Source organism: Trachemys scripta, chromosome 1, assembly GCF_013100865.1.
Source record: "Trachemys scripta elegans isolate TJP31775 chromosome 1, CAS_Tse_1.0, whole genome shotgun sequence".
NCBI lineage: Eukaryota > Metazoa > Chordata > Testudines > Emydidae > Trachemys > Trachemys scripta.
In genome coordinates this window covers 10858927-10877300 of record NC_048298.1, presented here as the reverse complement: position 1 = coordinate 10877300, position 18374 = coordinate 10858927, and the positions used below count along the sequence as shown (strand labels likewise).

Sequence of the window (18374 nt, the reverse complement as noted above, 5' to 3'; positions counted from 1 at the left end):
TTGGAAATGCTGCAGCATAGCCTCATGGGAGTCATTGTTTGGTTGCCTCCTGTCCTCATTTACCTCAATGGGCTGGGCTCCCTGACCGGACTACATCTCCCATGGTACACCATAGCCAGGGATTTTCATATAGCTTTGCCTCCCCTCTTCAAGAGGGAGACCATGGTGCACCATGGGAGATGTAACCTAAACAGGGAGCCAAGCCTGTAGAGGAGAATGGGAGCATGAGTCGCCCAAACGAAAACCGCCATGAGGCACTGTGGCTGTATTTCCACATTGAAAGTTATTCGGTTTTTGACCAAAATTTTTTGGTGTTTGAATTTCCGCCAAATAAATGAAATTTTCCATGGGGGAAAAAACTCCTAGTTTCCCTAGGTATCCATAGGGGTGAGCCTGCACACCTCCAATCATAGTTGTGTTGCTTTGTTACACTATGCTTAGCATGCTTGCCTTCTCTACTTTAATACATTGTGGAAACCCATCCACCACCTTTCCCATGGGAGTTGCACCTTAGCATGTGAAATTTGGAAAGCAGCAGCGTGTCTGAAGCATTGAAAGCCGAGGGAGCTATATCGGGCAGGAAGAGCTCATCAGAGAAAAGACTTGCTTGTAAAGGTAGTGGAGTGTTGTCCTGTGGTTAGAGTAGGTAAAATGGAGTCAGGATTGCTGGGTTCTCCTCTCAGCAAAGCCACGGACCCTCTGTGTGGTTTCAGGCAAGTCCCAGTGTCACTTGTGCTTTGTTTTAGTACTCTGTGACCTGGATTGAATAATAGCACTCTTAGGGTTAACTGATGCTTCCAAAGGGCTTTGAGGTCCTTAGACTGAGGGCACTAGAGTGCTCAATACTATTCTAAAAAAGGAAACGGAAAAGCTTTTTATAAAGAAAAAATAAAAAAATGTCCAAAGTCCCAGCTCTTTAACAGCCTGTATGTGCAGGCATGAAAAATCAATGTAGCTTGACCACAAAAATAGAGTTGAAGCCAGTTCTTTGTTGATTTATCTTTCAATGCCTGATTTCAGGGTTCTGCGAGTCCTGCCTTGCAAGAGAAGAGGAAGCTGAGACTGGAAAGCTCAAGCCTGGTGGGGAATGCAGTGCTCTCCAGGTGGCTTTAGGTCTCAGTCAGGCCATCAGTTGTAGCAGGGGAATCATGCAGCCGTAAACTCAGGTCTGGGTCCCTTATAAACGCTTTTCAATCCAACCAAGTGGGAGACATTTCCAGGCATGTGGTAGGTCCTGTAAGAAAGCCCTAGATGAAACACCAATATATTATGGGTGTATAATCTTCATAAGAACGTAAGAACATAACAACGGCCATACTGGGGCAGACCAAAGGTCCATCCAGCCCAGTATCCCGTCTGCCGACAGCGGCCAATGCCAGGTGCCCCAGAGGGAGTGAACCTAACAGGTAGTGATTAAGTGATCTCTCTCCTGCCTTCCATCTCCACGCTCTGACAAACAGAGGCTAGGGACACCATTCCTTACCCATCCTGCTAATAGCTATTAATGGACTTAACCTCCATGAATCTATCTAGTTCTCTTTTAAACCCTATTATAGTCCTAGCCTTTGCAACCTCCTCAGGTAAGGAGTTCCACAGGTTGACTGTGCGCTGTGTGAAGAAGAACTTCCTTTTATTTGTTTTAAACCTGCTGCCCATTAATTTCATGTTGTGGTCCCTAGTTCTTATATTATGGGAACAAGTAAATAACTTTTCCTTATTCACTTTCTCTATACCACTGATGATTTTATATACCTCTATCATACCCCCCCTAGTCTCCTCTTTTCCAAGCTGAAAAATCCTAGCCTCTTTAATCTCTCCTCATATGGGACCCATTCCAAACCCCTAATCATTTTAGTTGCCCTTCTCTGAACATTTTCTAATGCCAGTATATCTTTTTTGAGATGAGAAAACCACATCTTTATGTAGTATTCAAGATCTAGTGGAAGCCATTCTGACTCTCATAGAATCATAAAACAAATAATGCTGAGATCTTCCCCTTCGAGGCCTTCTGTATCAGAGGAGATCATGTGGAATACAGCCACTAGATCCTAGCACAGAATCCATGCTCAAAGAACCAGGGAAAGGCAACCTCCTACCAACATGCCTCTGATATTACCTTGGGGGAATATCCCACCCCGAGTGCAAATTCAGCACTCACTCTGTGTGTGTACCCCTGCGTACATGTACATGTGTGTGCATGTGAGTACCTGTCTGAAAACACTAACCTGTGGGAAATGTGACTTGTTTCAGGTTCTATGATGAGATAGGGACGCCCCTTCTCTCCGACATCCGGGTTGATTATCCCAAAGACAGCGTGGAGCAGGTCACTCAGAACCTCTTCCCCAACTACTTCAATGGGTCCGAAATTGTCATTGCTGGGAAGCTCATCGAACGCAACTCGGGCAAGCTCCACGTGGAGGTGACGGCCAGCAACGCCAACAAGTACATTCTCCTGAAAACCGACGTGGCCATAGACGTCCCAAGCAAGAATGACATCAGGGGCTCTCCTGGCATGGAGGATGGCAAGGAAACTCAGAATTATGCTGAAAGGGCATGGAGCTATCTCACCATCAAGGAGCTGCTGACTTCCTGGCTGAAGAGCGATGACAGTGAGGAGAGGGAACACTTGATGGATAAAGCCAAGTCATTGGCCCTGACCTACAACTTCATCACCCCCTTCACCTCCCTGAAGATGAAGGAGTTACAGACAGACCTGCCTAAGGAGGGTCATGCCAGTCCGTCTACTGAGGGCACTGGGGAAAGAGTGCAGAGTTTGCAAGGACACAAAGCACCACCAGGTACAAACAAAATAGCTATAATAATTGGACACATTCCTTCAAAACATGCACCCCTCAGAACTGATATCATTAGAAAGGATTGTCTAGTGGTTAAAGCACCGGATCGGGAGGTAGGAGACTGGGATTATAATCCTGGTTTTGCTAATGACTCAATGCGTGTCCTTGAGCAAGTCATGTAATTTCTCTGAGCAGTGTTTTGGGAACATTGTTGTAACATTGCTTAGTCTGTTATGGTACCTGTAACTCTGGCTGCCTTCTCTTCCCCACTTCTAGGTGTACCCAAGCAACCAGAGAAACAAAGAATTAAAATATCCAGAACATCAGGTCAGTGTCTATTTCCCAGTTCTATATACTTTGTAACTGAAGATAAACAACGGTTGGTTTACAAAAGCCACAACTCTTAGTGCCTTTGGCGTACACCCTCCTGGAGCAAACCAGCAAAGATCCTATTCATCTGATTAAAACCCAGTAATTTGGAAGAAAGAAAGAGAGAGGATCAGGAATTGCTAAAAGTTAGTGAGGAGGCTAATTAGGAAGCACAGTGAGGTGGTATATTAGGAAGACAGGTGCATTATTTAAAACAGACAGTTCATTTTAGGAGTCATAAGGGCTTTATTTCAATATTTTAGCATCACAATAACTTGATTTTCAAAATAATGTTGCTGAAATTTTAAAAGCCAGGAAAAAAATGGCAAAACGTTTTCACAATATTTTTAATTGTTTTTTTTGACCATCCTTTAAAACATTAAATAGACCTAAACCAAGACCCTAGATCTGAACTTCACCAGACACCAAAGAAGATCACACTTAGCTCTGAAGTTCACAGCTCAGGCCAATCTCTGTATGGCTGTGTTCCACCACCTGGTGGATCACTTGCTGTGTAGGAAATCTATCTGCTACTGCATCAAATTAATATTGATGGGCAGGAGGACTTGCCCAGACTCAACTGTTAACGTTCATTGTGCCTGATGTTAATGCTAATCCTAGGGCTGATCAAAAATTGTCCCTTTGAACTGTTTATTGATAGAAAATTGGGTTTTGGACTAAACAAAAAGTGGCTACTTCCCATGGAAAATTTTGAATTTTCATCAAAAAACAGAACACTCAAAATGTTTTCAGCTGAAAAAAGAAATGTTTCAATTCTGAAGTGCTGTCATGGTGCCTTATGGGAGATGTCATTTGGGTGCCTCACACACCTCTTCTCCATGGGACAGGGTCACATCTCCCATGATGCACCATGACTACGCAGCTGCTGCATTGCATGGCAGCCCTTCACCAAGAGGAGAAACTGTGGTGCATCATGGGAGATGTAGTCCAGCCAGGGAGCCTGGCCTATAGAGGATAATGGGGGTATGAGGGACCTGAACTACAACTCCCATGAAGTACCGTGGCAGCACTTCAGAAATGAAATATTTTGGTTTTTGACTTTTCACCTTAAACTCAACATTTTTGTGGGGGAACAAAACCAGCTATCCCTAAAGCCTTTAAAAATGTACCAGTAGATCTTGAAGAAAACAGAGACAAGGCTCTTTGAGACCTGTTTTGTGAGATTGCACTGGTATTCCATGAATGTCTCTTACCTTTGCTCTCCTTTTCATGTCTTCTCAGCGGATGGAGACCCTCACTTTGTCATTGATTTCCCCTCCAGCAAGCTAGCTGTCTGCTTCAATATTGATGGGCAACCAGGGGACATTCTCAGACTGGTCTCCGATCATAATGAGTCTGGTAAGACAATGGGGAATCCTGTTGGGGCTACTCCAGCAGCTGATGCACTGGGGAAATTTGAGCTGCAGGTATCAATCCTACAGTGAAAATACTTAGCAACAAGGTGATTTATGCATTAAACTTACAACAAACCACAGAGGGAGGAAGGCATTGTCACCATTTTACAGATGGAGGTGTAACCCACACACCTTCTGGGTGTGGTGTTCTGTCCCATCCAGCGGCACTGAGACCACTTAAAGAGAGAGATAAAAAATGAGTCTGCTCTACAACCTTAGCTAACAGCCAGTTGGCTTTTAGCTCATGCAGTAGAGGCTCATGCACTAAGCCCCAGAGGTCCCGGGTTCGATCCCGCCCGCCGCCGAGCAGGTTCTGTCAGTGTTACAGAGGCACATGAGATCTTAGTGGCTGTCTATGGCTTAGCACCAATCACATGCAGAACCTGCTGAGGGGTGCCCAAACTTTGCCCAACCCAGGGCTCCATTGGCAGGAGGCCAGGAGCTGCGACTACTTCATGTCAAATGGAACAGATTGCCACCACCCCATATATTTACTCTGGAGATGGGGGCCATGGCAATACAAAGACCCAGAATGCAATGCTCCAGCTTGATTTGAGCAAGCAGCACCTGATTAGGTAAGACACATATGGTCTGTATGCCGCACTTGACTACTGCTGGAGCAGGCACAGCTAAATAAACAGCCATCTTGAGTTTCAGATGCTAAACCTGTGGCACGGACATGAACCAACATCCTCCCACTATTAGAGATTATGCTAGGGTTCCGTCCCCCGCTTTGCTCCATTTGCAGGTTTCACTAACTGATTCCGCTTCCGTAGCCCACTGGTTGCAAAGTTGCTGAATGCAACCACAGGATTGCAGAGTCTTCTCGGCAGAGTGGGGTGGGCAGGTTATTAGCATTTAACTGCATACTGCTTACTTAGGGGGCTGGCGGTCTTCAGTGCTAAGTCCCTGTCAAACTGCAGTAAAAGGGTCCCTGAGCACTGAGGCGGTTAATGACTGTTTGTTTTAAAGGAGGGTCTATAGTAATTGCACTAAAACAGTTTTTGCCTCTGGGTCAGTCCTGAGAAAGCTAAACCCCGAACGATTAAGTCTCTGCTTTGCATAGGCCGGTGTGACCCCCTGACTGTCAAAAATTCAGATCTGATCTGGAATTCCTAAGCAACATGGTTAGCAAGTGGATTATTTGCGAAGCAGGAAAGCCGTGGAGTGGGGGTAGAGGGCGTAAAAACCAAAGACAATATGAAAGTCTGTCTGACAAGGAAAAAAGAAACAAAACAAAGTCACCGGAGAGCTATTTCGTGTGGCACTTTTGTCGCATTGGCCCAACTTCCCTGTCCCATCTGTGTCCAGCCCCTGTTTGCTTCAGTATAAACTGAACCCCTCGCAGACAGACCACCAGCTTCCTTCACCGGCTATGTTGGCTGTTTTTTTGTGGCTTGAGAGGAGCGTGCACTTGAGGGAGAACAGCGTTGCCCACGTTCAAATAAATGGTAGCTAACTGTATGGAGAAAGGAATGAGAGTTTCTCCTGTGACCGCTGCATAGGGAGCTTTTCACCTCTGCACTGATGGCGCAAGGCCAGTCGTGACCCTCCATTGTTACCGTCTGAGTGTGGTGTCTATCATTTTGCAAAGAAATGAAAGTGACATCACATTGGCCAGGTCCCCCAGCCCTCCATCCGTTCTGACCCCACCCAGTCTCAGCTGCGCTCCCCCTTCATCTCTTCACCCCCCTTCCCAGGCCAGGTGCAGCAGGGAGGGAGTTGCAGAGGAGCCGTCCCATTGCTCACAGGTGGGGAAGGGAGAAGAGGGAATGGAGCAGCCCTGAGCTGCTGGGCTTTTTCCGCTCCCCCGCCCCGCCATGAGAACAATGTGGGCTCCTGAGGGGAGAGGGAGAGAGCGCTGCCTCCTGCAGTAGTCCTGATTGACTGCTTATACCCCAGGAGGTGGGGCAAAAGCAGTCAATCAGAAGGAAAGTTTCCCTTAGGCAGGTGTGAAACGGGCCCCTCAGCGACCAGGCTCAAGTTGTAGAATTTTTATTTGCCAGGTCTGCAACCCCTTTGAGCCAGGCACACTGTAAGCACGGCCTCCCACCCCTACCTGTGGCTTCTCCAGTGCAGAATTGAGACATGCTGGAAGGGCAGAGTGGGAAAAGCGTGTATAACCAGTGGAGTTACAGGTGCCAGTGCACAGAGACTATGAGTCCGGTGCTGTTCCACTGAGGGTCCTTTCGCTCAAGCTGTAGAAGTTGTGCTTTTAGCCCTAGGAGTCCTGGTTCAATCCCTGGCATGTTGGCCAAGATGGCGTCCATCACATTTCCGCTGCTGTTGCCTGCGTTGGAGCGTTGGCCCTTTTCAGGCCTCAGGCATCAGGACTGTTGGACCAGAACCTCTCACCATTGCCACATTAGGTGTACTGCAGCCTACACAGAATGACCCACAGCCCTGATGCCCATAGAGCAGTGGTATTAGGCCAGATCCAATTCCTCTCTTACCAGAAATAATTCCGTCCCATGGTCCTGTGCAGAATGGGACTAGACCCACGCTGGTTAACACTCTGTGTGACTGAGCAGGGTTCTAGGATGGTGTTTGTCAAAGCAAGCAATCGCCTACCTGCACTAGGTAGATGATAATGCAGTTTTCAAATACCATGCTAACACAGCGCTCCAGGAAAATATCCTCTCTCACACTGACCAGGGCAATGGTGGCAGAACTCTGCTAATAGACCGGGGCCTGTTTTCAAACTTGGATGTCCAAATATGGAGTTAGGGGCTTAACTTGTGGCAATCAAGTTTGAAAATTTTGGTTTTAAACAAGATGGTGGCTGGGAGAACTAGGATCCCAGCTGAGTGGTACTTCAGTGTCCACTCAAAATGAGGTTTTCATTATGCATGATCCACCGCAACAGCTCAGAGAGGTTCATTCGCTCACATTTTAAACCACTGGTTCTTTTGTCTAAAAGGCGTAACTGTGAACGGGCAGTTAATTGGAGCCCCGGCTCCTCCAAACGGCCACAAGAAACAACGGACCTACTTCAGCACCATCACAATCCTCAGCAATAAGCCAGAGCGATCCTACGTCGAGATCACACCCACCAAGGTCATCCTGGATGATGGGGAAAGATTCATTTTGCCATGTGACCGGAGTGTCACGGTGGGAAGCAGCGGCCTTGAGGTGTCTATCTTTGCCAATTCCAATGTCACCGTGGCAATACAAGGCACCATCAGCTTCGTCATCCTGATCCACCAGTACAAGAATCCTGCCCCCTACCAGAGGAATCACCTGGGATTCTACATTTCCAACAGTAAAGGGCTCTCCCCTCAATCCCATGGACTGCTAGGTAGGTGTCACGCTCTTTCAGTTGTAACCCGTAGCAAACTGTTTCTGACTGAGACAGGTGAGATGGGAGAAGCAACTATTTCAAAGGGGCATGAGGGACAGAGGCAGGAGGCGGTGGGCCTAGAGGAATGGGATGGATCAGCTGAGAAGTGGGACTCTTGCCTTGAGCTAGTCATGACCAACTTTTCTGCCATCAGTAACCCTCAATGTTCTCACCCCTCTGTTCTCCATGTGACCCATCTCCCCTAGTGTATCTATCGATTGTAATTATATGGCCCCATTACTATAATATCTGAGCAGCTCACAAATTTTAACATATTTATCCTCACAACACCCCTGTGAGGTAGAGAAGTGCTATTTGCCCACTGGGGAACTGAGGCCTAGACAACAGGGGACTTGCCCAAGGTCATACAGGAAGCCTGTGGCAGAGCAGAGAATGGTGTCCTGAATTCCAGGTTAGTGTCCTAGTCACCGCACTCTCCTTCCTAGCTTTGTGGGTATAAAACAAGTGATGTTACCCTCCAGTGGGGAACAGGAGGCTCTCTGCTAGTGGCAGCTCAAAAAGCAGTTTCCAAGCTTAATTGGCCAAGGCCTGTGTTTCTGGAGGTGAAGAAGGAGCAGAGTTCTAGTCCCAGTTCCCCGTGTGTGGGTGAGAGAGTAACAAAAGAATTGTAGAATGTAGCTTCTTTCCACCGTTGCTGGGAAACCCTTCAGAATCCCCAGAGCCATTAAAACCTTGTAATTTGGTTGCTGCTTTGGAGACCCCTTTAAAAGACTCTGTCACAAACCAAAGCAGCTGCTTTAGGAGTAAGTTTAATCTTTCCTTGCAGGTCAGTTCTTGCACCATGAAGTCAAACTTACCCAGGACCCTCTAGGTGGAAGTCCCCAGCTGGTCAGTCAGAACTCAACTGGAGAGCCGATCCCGAGACCAGTGAACATGTTAAAGGTAAAAGGTAGGCTGGTTCCTGTCGTGTGGAAGCAGAGAAAGATCTACAACGGCGAGCAGGAGGTCGATTGCTGGTTTGCCAAGAACAATGCAGACAAACTGATTGATGGAGACTATAAGGATTATCTTGCTGCTCATCCCTTCGACACAGGAACCAGCTTTGGGATGGCTAACAGACTTTAAGGCCGATCACCGGTTGCATCAGCAGATTCAACAACAATAACCCTGCAGGTGGTTCTTACTTTTTTTAGTGCCAAAGAAACAAATCTTTTCCCTTTGGAAATCAGCTTCCCCTCTTCTGTGCTGGCAGGTCATGGTGCTGAGTGCAAGGCGGGGGCAGTTTGTGTTAAAGTGCTCTCCTGGTGGGAAGCCAGGGAGAGGGGGAGGTATGTCAGATTTAGCAGTACAGAAAGATAAAGGTATAAAACTAAATGCCCAGGTGGATCTGTGCAATACCCACTAGTGTCTGGTTAAGGTAAGCTATAAGTCATACAACATAACCCTTCCTTTGGTGGGATAACATGACATGAGGTACCTGCTGTGAAAACTACCTGGGGCAGACGTGCTTTTAGGGAAAGCATCCCACAAAGGAAAGCCCAGGGTCACCAGAGGGTTAATGAACAACACAGAGCCAGCGAGTCACAGCAGGGCGGTGGTTTCTTGGCTATCCAGACAGGTTGAATGGGGTGTTAAGTGTGAACCTCTAGCCACCAGAGAGGCTCACTAGTGATATACGCCTGCATGAGGCGTCTTGCTGTTAGAGTATGGAAACATCCTAAAAAAGCAGTTACAACCTGAAAGAGTGACAGTGGTGGTGTAACTTCCACCCCTTGTAGCATCTTGATGAAATGTTTCAATCCATGGTCTGTCCTGTCTCGGAAAGGAAGGAGGCTCCAACCCACACCACATCTGCTTGATCATAGCATTCGGCACCCATTCTATTTAATGGAAGCTTCGTTAAATTCTCTGGATAGGAACAGTCAGCCAAGTTCCAAATCCATTGACCACAAAATGGTCCCAGCTCTTGTACTGAAATCCAAATCCCATATAACTGTTACAGTCGGGGCCCACGTAAAAGGGGATGAGCCGTATGGCAGAATGTGAGCTTTATCCCTTCCCGATCCCCAAATGCTTATCATCGGACACTCCTCGTCTTTGCTTCCGTGCAACGAAGGCGATTGGCAACACGAGGTTGTGAAACGGGCCGTTAAACAGACACTCACGCTGCAGGGATGTGAAAGCTGAGCAAGCCACTCAAGAGGATTTGGCCAACCCAAAATGTAGAGACTGATCTATTTTAAAGCGAGACATCATTGAATAATGCCGTGTGTCAGCCTCCAATGAGATCCTTTATTAGAAAAGTCTGCTAGAGAGGACGTCAGCAGACATGAAGACTTATGTGCCTGGGAGGCCAGAACTGAACTAAACTTTACCGTATCTCCCCGGGGGCTCAAAGGGAAGGGGGAAAGGGGTGAAAGCACCGTAAGCAGCCAAATGATATCCAGGTGTTAGGAGAGTACTGAAGAACTGCTTTGGCCTAGGAGAAATAGACTAACTCAGAGCTGATATTTGTATATTTAAACATTATAATCACATTTAGAGTCTAGGACATCTTTCACCCACAGCATCCTTGTCCACGTAGAAACCACCACTCCCTAACGCTGTATTGTGGAGAAGTATTGAGCTAGCAGCATTGCTCAGTTCAATCTCATCTTTTAGTGAATTTTCTTGCTTGTTGCAGGGAACGATTCCATTAGAGCTTCCTACGTAAAGCCCTGCTAAGGCACCTCAAATGCAGTGATGCTGCCAACATTCTGTGAGTGCTAAGCAGGGAAATTTGAACCTGAGGCTATGGCTACACTACAGACTTCGTCCAGCATAGATCTGTCCGTCAGGGATGTGACGAGGGGTGATCCCTGACTGATGTGACTGCGTCGACAGAAGCCTATAGCATAGCCAGAACTATACCAGCAAAACTGTGCGTTTACTAGAGTAGTTTGTTTCACTCCTGGTGGGTGGCTTTACTACACTGGTCCTATTGGGTTCCGGGAAGTGGGCGGGCACAAGCCCACCCATTGCTAAAGGACCCTCCCCCAGCCTTAGGGGAGGATCTACAAGGTCCAGGAACTCAAATAATTACAGGGGACAACCAAAAATGTCACAGGGGCAGGTGTGAAGGTCAAAGGGTCAAACAAAGGGAACCTGAAGGGGACACTGAGCAGAGGACCCCAGACAGTGCCCACTGCTCCTCGAAGGCATCAAGGGAGCCAGCGGACGCCGCCCAGAGGAACTTTGCCGGGATACGTGAGCGAAGGCAGGATTGGAAATGGGCCCCACAGTCGCAGGAAACCCCCTCAGCCAACTTCCTCTCCCTGGTCTTATAGATGGCTACTTTGGCCATCGCCAAGAGGAGGTCCCGCGATTCTGTGGGGCCACGGATGGGGTGTGAGTATATGAAAAGGCGAGGGGAAACGTGCAGCCAGAAAGGTAAAAGGATAGTCAGGAGGAGCCAGAACCCTCCAGGTCTACGTGCGCCAGGGTCTCCCTCACGCCGTAAAAGGGATAGGCGCCAGGGATGGGGGTGAACCATGCCAAGTCCACACCTGTGCTCAGTATAGCTGTGTCCACACCATAGTACTTTGCCAGTATAGTAACCTGGGAGTCCCATAAAGCCCTAGTGTAGACATGTTCTGAGGCTACCGCACTGGGCACGTCTCTCTCAGGAAACAATCCTCTCAGAACAGCAATTGGCAGACACTGAGGAAGTGTGCTGGGTGCTGCCTTTCTCCTAAACAGTAAGCAGAGCGTTGGCTAGCAGGCCATTGCTAAACAAGGCAAAGCTTATCAAGCACCAGTGTAGCACTCACGATCAGGAAGTGCTACGGGGAGGGGAATCTTGCTGAGGGGGTGGGGGAGGAATTGTGCCAGTTAAATTGGCTGCTTACCCTGAAAACGTCTGGTGGCAAACCACGGTCGACTGACTCCTGCACTGATTTGACTGTTTTAATTGCAGCAAGTGACGTGGATGTTGGTCACGTAAGAAACATTCCTGAACTCATCAGACATCTTTGGACTGTGGTTATTGCCAAGAGATTTCCCTGGGTTCGCACTTTCCACCTCTCCCCACCCGTATTTCAGCTCTTTAGAGGCAGGGTTTAAGTTTTCTACATGGTGCTGACCTGTTCAAACACACGTTCCCTTCGAGGGCAGCTTAGGGCAGCTGTAGGGTTCTATTCCATTGTACACACCCTTCTGCCCCCTTTCTGTATATAAATATATATTGTTTGGTGCACTCGAAGCTTTAGCATCTCCCCCACCCCATTATGGACATGCTATATCAGTTGACCCCAAAAGGATGAAATCTAACCCCGTAGGTATAGAGAGCACCTGCAACGGCACAGTTGAGATTCGGTCAGTGCGGATCCAGTTATCACTTTTCACAATAAATATACTTTACCGTGACCATGGAGATGATGTTTTTATTTAGTGTGAAGCAGCAGACACTTGGTTGAACCTGTTATGAGACTAAGGTTGTGCATGTGTTTTATGTTGCTGGACGGGAGAAGAAGCAGCTGCACCAAATATCAGGTGGTTGATAATGGCCTTTGTGACCTCAATGGAGATGCTTAAAAATCAGCAGCAGCCTCTGGCTTAGAGCGAGAGCTACAAACAATAGATGTCAGAGTCTTGCCACAAACAATAGATGTCAAAGTTTTGCCATTGAGTGGTGGAAGGTTGGTACATGACCACAGGCTCCACCCAGCTTGCCCTGAACCAAGTACTCATTTAGACAATCCCTAATTGACCTATAAGCCAAAGGGCTGAGAGCTAGAGAGCTCCCAGTGAAGGCACTAAACTCTGCCAGTGGGTGCATTTTGAGAAGCGTGTCATCCAATGTGTGTTCGGTGTGATTTGAAGCTCTGTCTCTCCCTTGAAATCAATGGGTTTTGGATCACAAATTCTTTTAAGCAGCATAAATATTTCCATTCTTATACCACACATTCTTACGTGGTCCTGCCTTGAGAGGTCATCTAGTCCACTCCCCTGCACTCAAGGTCCCTTCCAGTCCTACACTTCTAGGATGCTTGGATTACTGTAGAATCTGAATGCCTTTCAGTTATGCATTAAGCAACTCGATTAATATCGGTCATGTGTGGTTCATTCTCTCTTCCCTCTCCCATGGGGGAGAATTGTGCATGCAATAGAATGTTTTGGTAGGGTGCACATGCTGATCTGTGTTTATGGTAGGCTGAAGGGTCCCTTGCATTTGGAGCAGAAGGTGGCAAGGTTTGGGCCAGTGCATAGGTCCTTCCTGAGAAAGTTTGTTCTACAGGTGTTAGACCGACCCCTGGGAAAGCTGTCTCCTGCCCAGATGAACTTTCCTGTTTAAATAAGGCTTTATTTTAGAGATCACTTTAGACATCAATTTTTGAAAATTTTGGCTTTAGAAAAACAGCTTTTCCCCACGTCATTAACCCAAGTGACTGCACAGATTTTTAACCAGATTAACTTCTGGGCCGAGACAGGACAGTTCCAGTTCGGATATGGCAATGCAAAGCAAGCGGCAAGTCCCTGCAAGTGCGAGTTTAGAATGGAGCCATCTCATTTGTAACATCTTCTCTTTGCAAAACATTAGGCGCCGGAATGCATTCCAAAGATGAAGCAGCTTTAAGTCAAACTTTTATTACAATCCCTATAAAACAGTAAAAAAGTCAGATTCAGTGGAATGATGAGTCCAACCCCAAAGACATTTTTAAATACTTTTTACAAGTGAGTTATTTACAAGCAAGCTGTGCATACAGAAAGTGTCATGGTACAGTTAGTACAAGATAAATCATAAATCCTATTAAAAGATCTAGTATTGTGACTTATGCTACCATCCTGACAAACTCTACAGCCAGCTGGCCAGCCACAGAAATATAACTCCACAGTCCTAACCATGATATGATTAGGAGCGTCCAGTTTAGAGACAAATACAGGTACAGCAGGAGTTAACGGTGTACGTAGAGCCAGCCACCACACTGGGCAACAAGAATGCAGAAGGTACAGAAACGCCATCAGGAAAATAACTGCAAAGGATAGATCTGCCTAGTCCCAGCATGTGATCTCCATTTAACTGTGCAATAAAACTAGCATCCCCACCCCAGCTTCTAACATCAGATCAAAGTCCAGTTTTCTACAAAAGTCTCTATTGCTGTTTTCTTGGTTGGAACTCTCTCCACTTGGCTCAGTTTGAAGTCGCTATTAAACTACCACCTGATAGCCTGGCTGTCTCGTTTTCTGGCTGGATCCTTGGAGTCCTGAGATGTCTTCGTCACTTTCAGACTGATCAAAATCCAAGTCAGGACAGAGCAACGCCTAAAGGAAGAACAAGAACAATTCAACTCTTGACAGAGACTCATTGCTCAGGGGTTAGAGCGTCTGTTTGGCTGGAGATCTCATACCTCTTAGTGCCTTTTAACGGGACATACCATAGGTAACATCTCCCAGAACAGCACTGCTCTGAAGGATAAAGATATGTCAGTGAGCAAACAACAAAGCTACCCTAAGTTTGATACAGGAGTTGGCCACGATGCCTATTCCTCCTCAATCAAGTGATAGACTCAGCAAAATCTAAACTCAAACCCTCAACCAAACTCTCTCATTACAGAGCTAGGCATTTAGTTACCCCAAGGGGCAGGTGTGGGCACGGCATCCCATGCCGTTTGCAGCTTCAGTAGATGAGTGTTCAAAATTAAGTGACATCTGATCAGCTGAACAGCAGAAGTCAGCTGGCTAAGTGGTTTCTGCTATGAATTATGCCCACCTATGTTAAACTATATTTTTATTGTACCCTGTCCTCCCCCCACCTTGGTTTGCTTGGTCATTTTCCCAACCCACTGAAAAGACCTCGTCTTTAGACTATAGACTCTTTGAAGCAAAGAAATGTTCTTCATTGTGTTTGTACAGTGCCTAGCACATTGGGGTTAAGGCCTCTAGGTGCTATTGCAATGTAAATATATATCATTCTTTAAAACAGAAAATCAAAGTTAACCAATGTTTATTCAGGGTAGTACAAGAAAAACGTTGGACTCCATCACCACTAATTCAACCAAGTACAGAAAAGTGACAGATGAGCCTGCTTCCTTCTGATTAGCAGACACCAAATCTCATTGGCCTGCCATTGTTGTCTTCTGCACCCGTCAAAGTCGCATATGTTGAGTTACTTAATTAACCACTAAAGTGCAGCCACCTCTGGGGGAGGCTAGAACTTTTTAACAGCACTCAGAAACAGTTAAGGATAGAAGAGAAGGCGAATATTTCAACCAGTTGAAACTGCATGGGAGTCTAAGCAGATGATGTAGCTTACCCCTACGGAAATATGGCCAGGCCCCAGGGCCCTGTCGATTCCTGGATAAGAACATAGGAACGGGCATCCTGGGTCAGACCAAAGATCCATCCAGCCAGTATCCTGTCTACCGACAGTGGCCAATGCCAGGTGCCCCAGAGGGAGTGAACCTAACAGGTAATGATCAAGTGATTGATCATTACCTGTTAGGATCTCTCCCTCTGGGGCACCTGGCATTACCCATTAGGATCTCTCCTGCCATCCATCTCCACCCTCTGACAAGAGGCTAGGGACACCATTCCTTACCCATCCTGGGTAATAGCCATTAATGGACTTAACCTCCATGAATTTATCCAGTTCTCTTTTAAACCCTGTTAGAGTCCTAGCCTTCACAGATAGCGTGTACATCTGAGATTCTGACAGCTTCAGTTTTACTTCTCTAAAAGACAGCCCCTCCAGTGGCACAGTCCAGACCACGCTGCGCTAGTTGAGAGTTGGCTCAGTGAGACGAGCACCAGCTCCTAAAAACACAGCTTTATTGGAGGTCTCCCATCTAAGTGATCTGGCCTGTCCCTACTCAGCTTGAGAGATCTAACAATATCACAGCCTGCATTTTTATGTTGGTTATTAAGCGTGTAATTTGGATCTCTGGAATGTTTCCTGACACACTGCATTAGGGATGCAGTATAAAATGTGCTGGCTTTATGAAATGTCCATATCAAGGGAGAATTTTCTCATGCTTTGTTTGGCCGGAGTGTTTTATATGCAACAGACCAAAAAACTGGCGGATGACAGACTATTAACAAGGCCTCTTTCCCCGGTCCTGGACCCGGACATCGTGGGGGACATAAATTGCATGATCCCGGTGCACTGTCATAACAAAGGAACACACCCTTCGTTCATTATCATTTAGGCAGCACGATGGGGCCAGTAACCACAGCAACAGGAGGGCTAAACAGGAAAAACAAACGGCTGCAATGAATCAACATCTTCAAAGGGACTAGAGAGGCTCACACCGCCCATCCCGATTCACACATTTTATGACATCTCCAGCAATACATGGAAAAACCAGCAATATTTAAGAGATGCTGTCAGGTCACATTTGGCTTTTACAACAACCTAAGACCAGTAGAAAATAAAGGGAAATGGCTTGTTATTCAGGTGCTATTTGTAACTAAGACGTTGATCTCTCTTGGGGTATGGTACACAGCTAAAGCTGTTCATGGGCATTAGCTTGATAGGCTAGGGCAGGGATCGGCAACCTTTGGCACACAGCCTATCAGGGAAATCCACTGGCAGGCCGGGACGGTTTGTTTACCTGCAGCACCTACATGTTCAGCCGATCGCAGCTCCCACTGGCTGAGGTTCGTTGTTCCAGGCCAAAGGGGGCTGCGGGAAGCAGCGGCCATCATATCCCTCAGCCCACACTGCTTCCTGCAGCCCCCATTGGCCTGGAACAAACAAACCGCGGCCAGTGGGAGCCATGATCGGCCGAACCTGCAGACGCTGCAGGCAAACAAACCGTCGTGGGCTAGTGAGTAACAATGGCGGAAACAGCACAAGGTGGGTGTAACCCTTCTGCCCCTCTGAGATGGCAGCAACAAGGGCCGGGTTCAGTATCTAGGGGTTCCGTTTCAATAACGCAATGCAAAACCGGCTCGAGCCCCCACCCAGTGACCTGGGACAATTACATACCAAACCCCCCCCCCCCCCGGGCACCTCTAGGAGGCAATACTTCCCCTCTCACAAGTACGGAGTCTGAGTGTAGCAAAAGCCTTTTAATAAAGGAGGGAAACAATGCGGCATTATGTTGGGGGAACACTGCAAACAGGATTCATAACACAAACCATGAGCAAAAGACCCTCCCCCAAGTAAGTTTGGCAGTGTCCTTTTCCCGTCAGGGTCTTAAGTCCAACAACCCCAAAGTCTCTGTCCCTGGTCAGTGCTGCCCCAGAGTTCAAAAGTTTATCTGCAGAGTTTTACTGCCCCCAGCCTGGGCGGAAATGGGGGGGGGCACATGGGATGTTAAGGGGCACCTTACGTGGTCCGAGGCCGACTGCCCCACCTCTCCGTGGAGTTCTGTTGCAACCTTTACCACGAATGGCTCCGCTCTACTAGCCGTGCCGCCCCGCTCCTCCAGCCGTCCCCGCAAACTGCTCCGCTCCCCGTTCCGTGGGCCGTTCCAACCGTCCCACAAACTGCTCAGCTCTGCCAGCTGCTCCACTCCACCAGCCGTCCCATGAACCGCTCTAGCTGCCCCCGCAAATGGTTCAGCTCCGCTCTGCGCCGCTCCATCCGTCCCACAAGCTACTTGGCTCTGCCAGCTGCTTAGCAATATATCTTCAGGCTCCCCCACTGGTTAACACAGCACTCAGTGATCTCAGCTCAGCAATTTTAGCTCTTTTAGTGATTTCAGCTTGTAGTAGGGGAGCCCCAGTGCTGGCACACCATTGGCCCAAAGTGAATTCAGTTCAGCAACTTCTAGATAGACTCCTAATGGAAGCAAACTTAGCTCTGCTATTCAACAGTGGAGAGAGTGGGTAGTGCAATTGGTGTTCCAGGCCATCAAAAGGGGCCCATACCATCAGGTACACATACCTGTCCCCAACCTCTCTCAATTCACTGGGTTTTGTAACCCATGCCCCTTGTCTAGCGAGTGCTAGTTACTGGTAACTCCCTCTGTCATACAGCAGTTCCACTGGCCTTGATTCACAGAATCAGGGTAACACCACTTTATTCTTCCTGCCCCAATAACAGAGAAACTGGGGATCCCACACCAGAAAGTAACCATTTTCAGTTGTTATTGTCCCAGGCTAGGCGGGTGGGTGTGCCTATGCAAACAAGATCAGCCCCTGAAGTTATTTTCCACCCTCACCATAATTCACCACCAGGGTAGAGCTTATCTTAACTCCGCTTACATGGGCTTGGAGCGGGCTAGCAAGCTGGGTATTGTGACAAAGTTCCTCCTCTACCTTGCTGGGTCCTGCGCTTATTGGCAGATTTGCTCACCTCAGAGATCTTCCCCTCTGGTGGAACCCACAGTCCGTGTCAACTCCTCCTGTGTCTGATCAGGAGTTGGGAGGTTTGGGGGGAACCCGGGCCCGCCCTCTACTCCTGGTTCCAGCCCAGAGCCCTGTGGACTGCAGCTGTCTATAGTGCCTCCTGTAACAGCTGCATGACAGCTACAACTCCCTAGGCTACTTTCCCATGGCCTCCTCCAAACG

The 18374-nt window shown here is 47.6% G+C and overlaps 2 protein-coding genes across 3 annotated transcripts in view; one reads left to right on the top strand and one right to left on the bottom strand.

Annotated features, from left to right (window-relative positions):
* ITIH5 (inter-alpha-trypsin inhibitor heavy chain 5) overlaps positions 1-12384 on the top strand; it is a 64523-nt gene extending 52139 nt beyond the window's left edge. Inside the window, exons 10-14 of one of the 2 annotated variants that reach the window (XM_034764487.1) lie at positions 2251-2798; positions 3072-3122; positions 4407-4523; positions 7500-7877; positions 8707-12384. In XM_034764487.1, coding sequence (XP_034620378.1) covers positions 2251-2798; positions 3072-3122; positions 4407-4523; positions 7500-7877; positions 8707-9005 — 1393 coding nt within the window. In that variant the 3' untranslated portion in view covers positions 9006-12384. The remainder of the gene's footprint in view (positions 1-2250; positions 2799-3071; positions 3123-4406; positions 4524-7499; positions 7878-8706) is intronic. The other variant, XM_034764496.1, reaches the window with a different exon arrangement.
* Positions 12385-13490: 1106 nt separating this feature from the next.
* Positions 13491-18374, bottom strand: part of LOC117874412 (store-operated calcium entry regulator STIMATE-like) — a 76370-nt gene continuing 71486 nt past the window's right edge. The window contains exon 8 of the mRNA XM_034764510.1: positions 13491-14180. Within this exon, the coding sequence (XP_034620401.1) occupies positions 14067-14180 (114 nt within the window). The 3' untranslated portion in view covers positions 13491-14066. The remainder of the gene's footprint in view (positions 14181-18374) is intronic.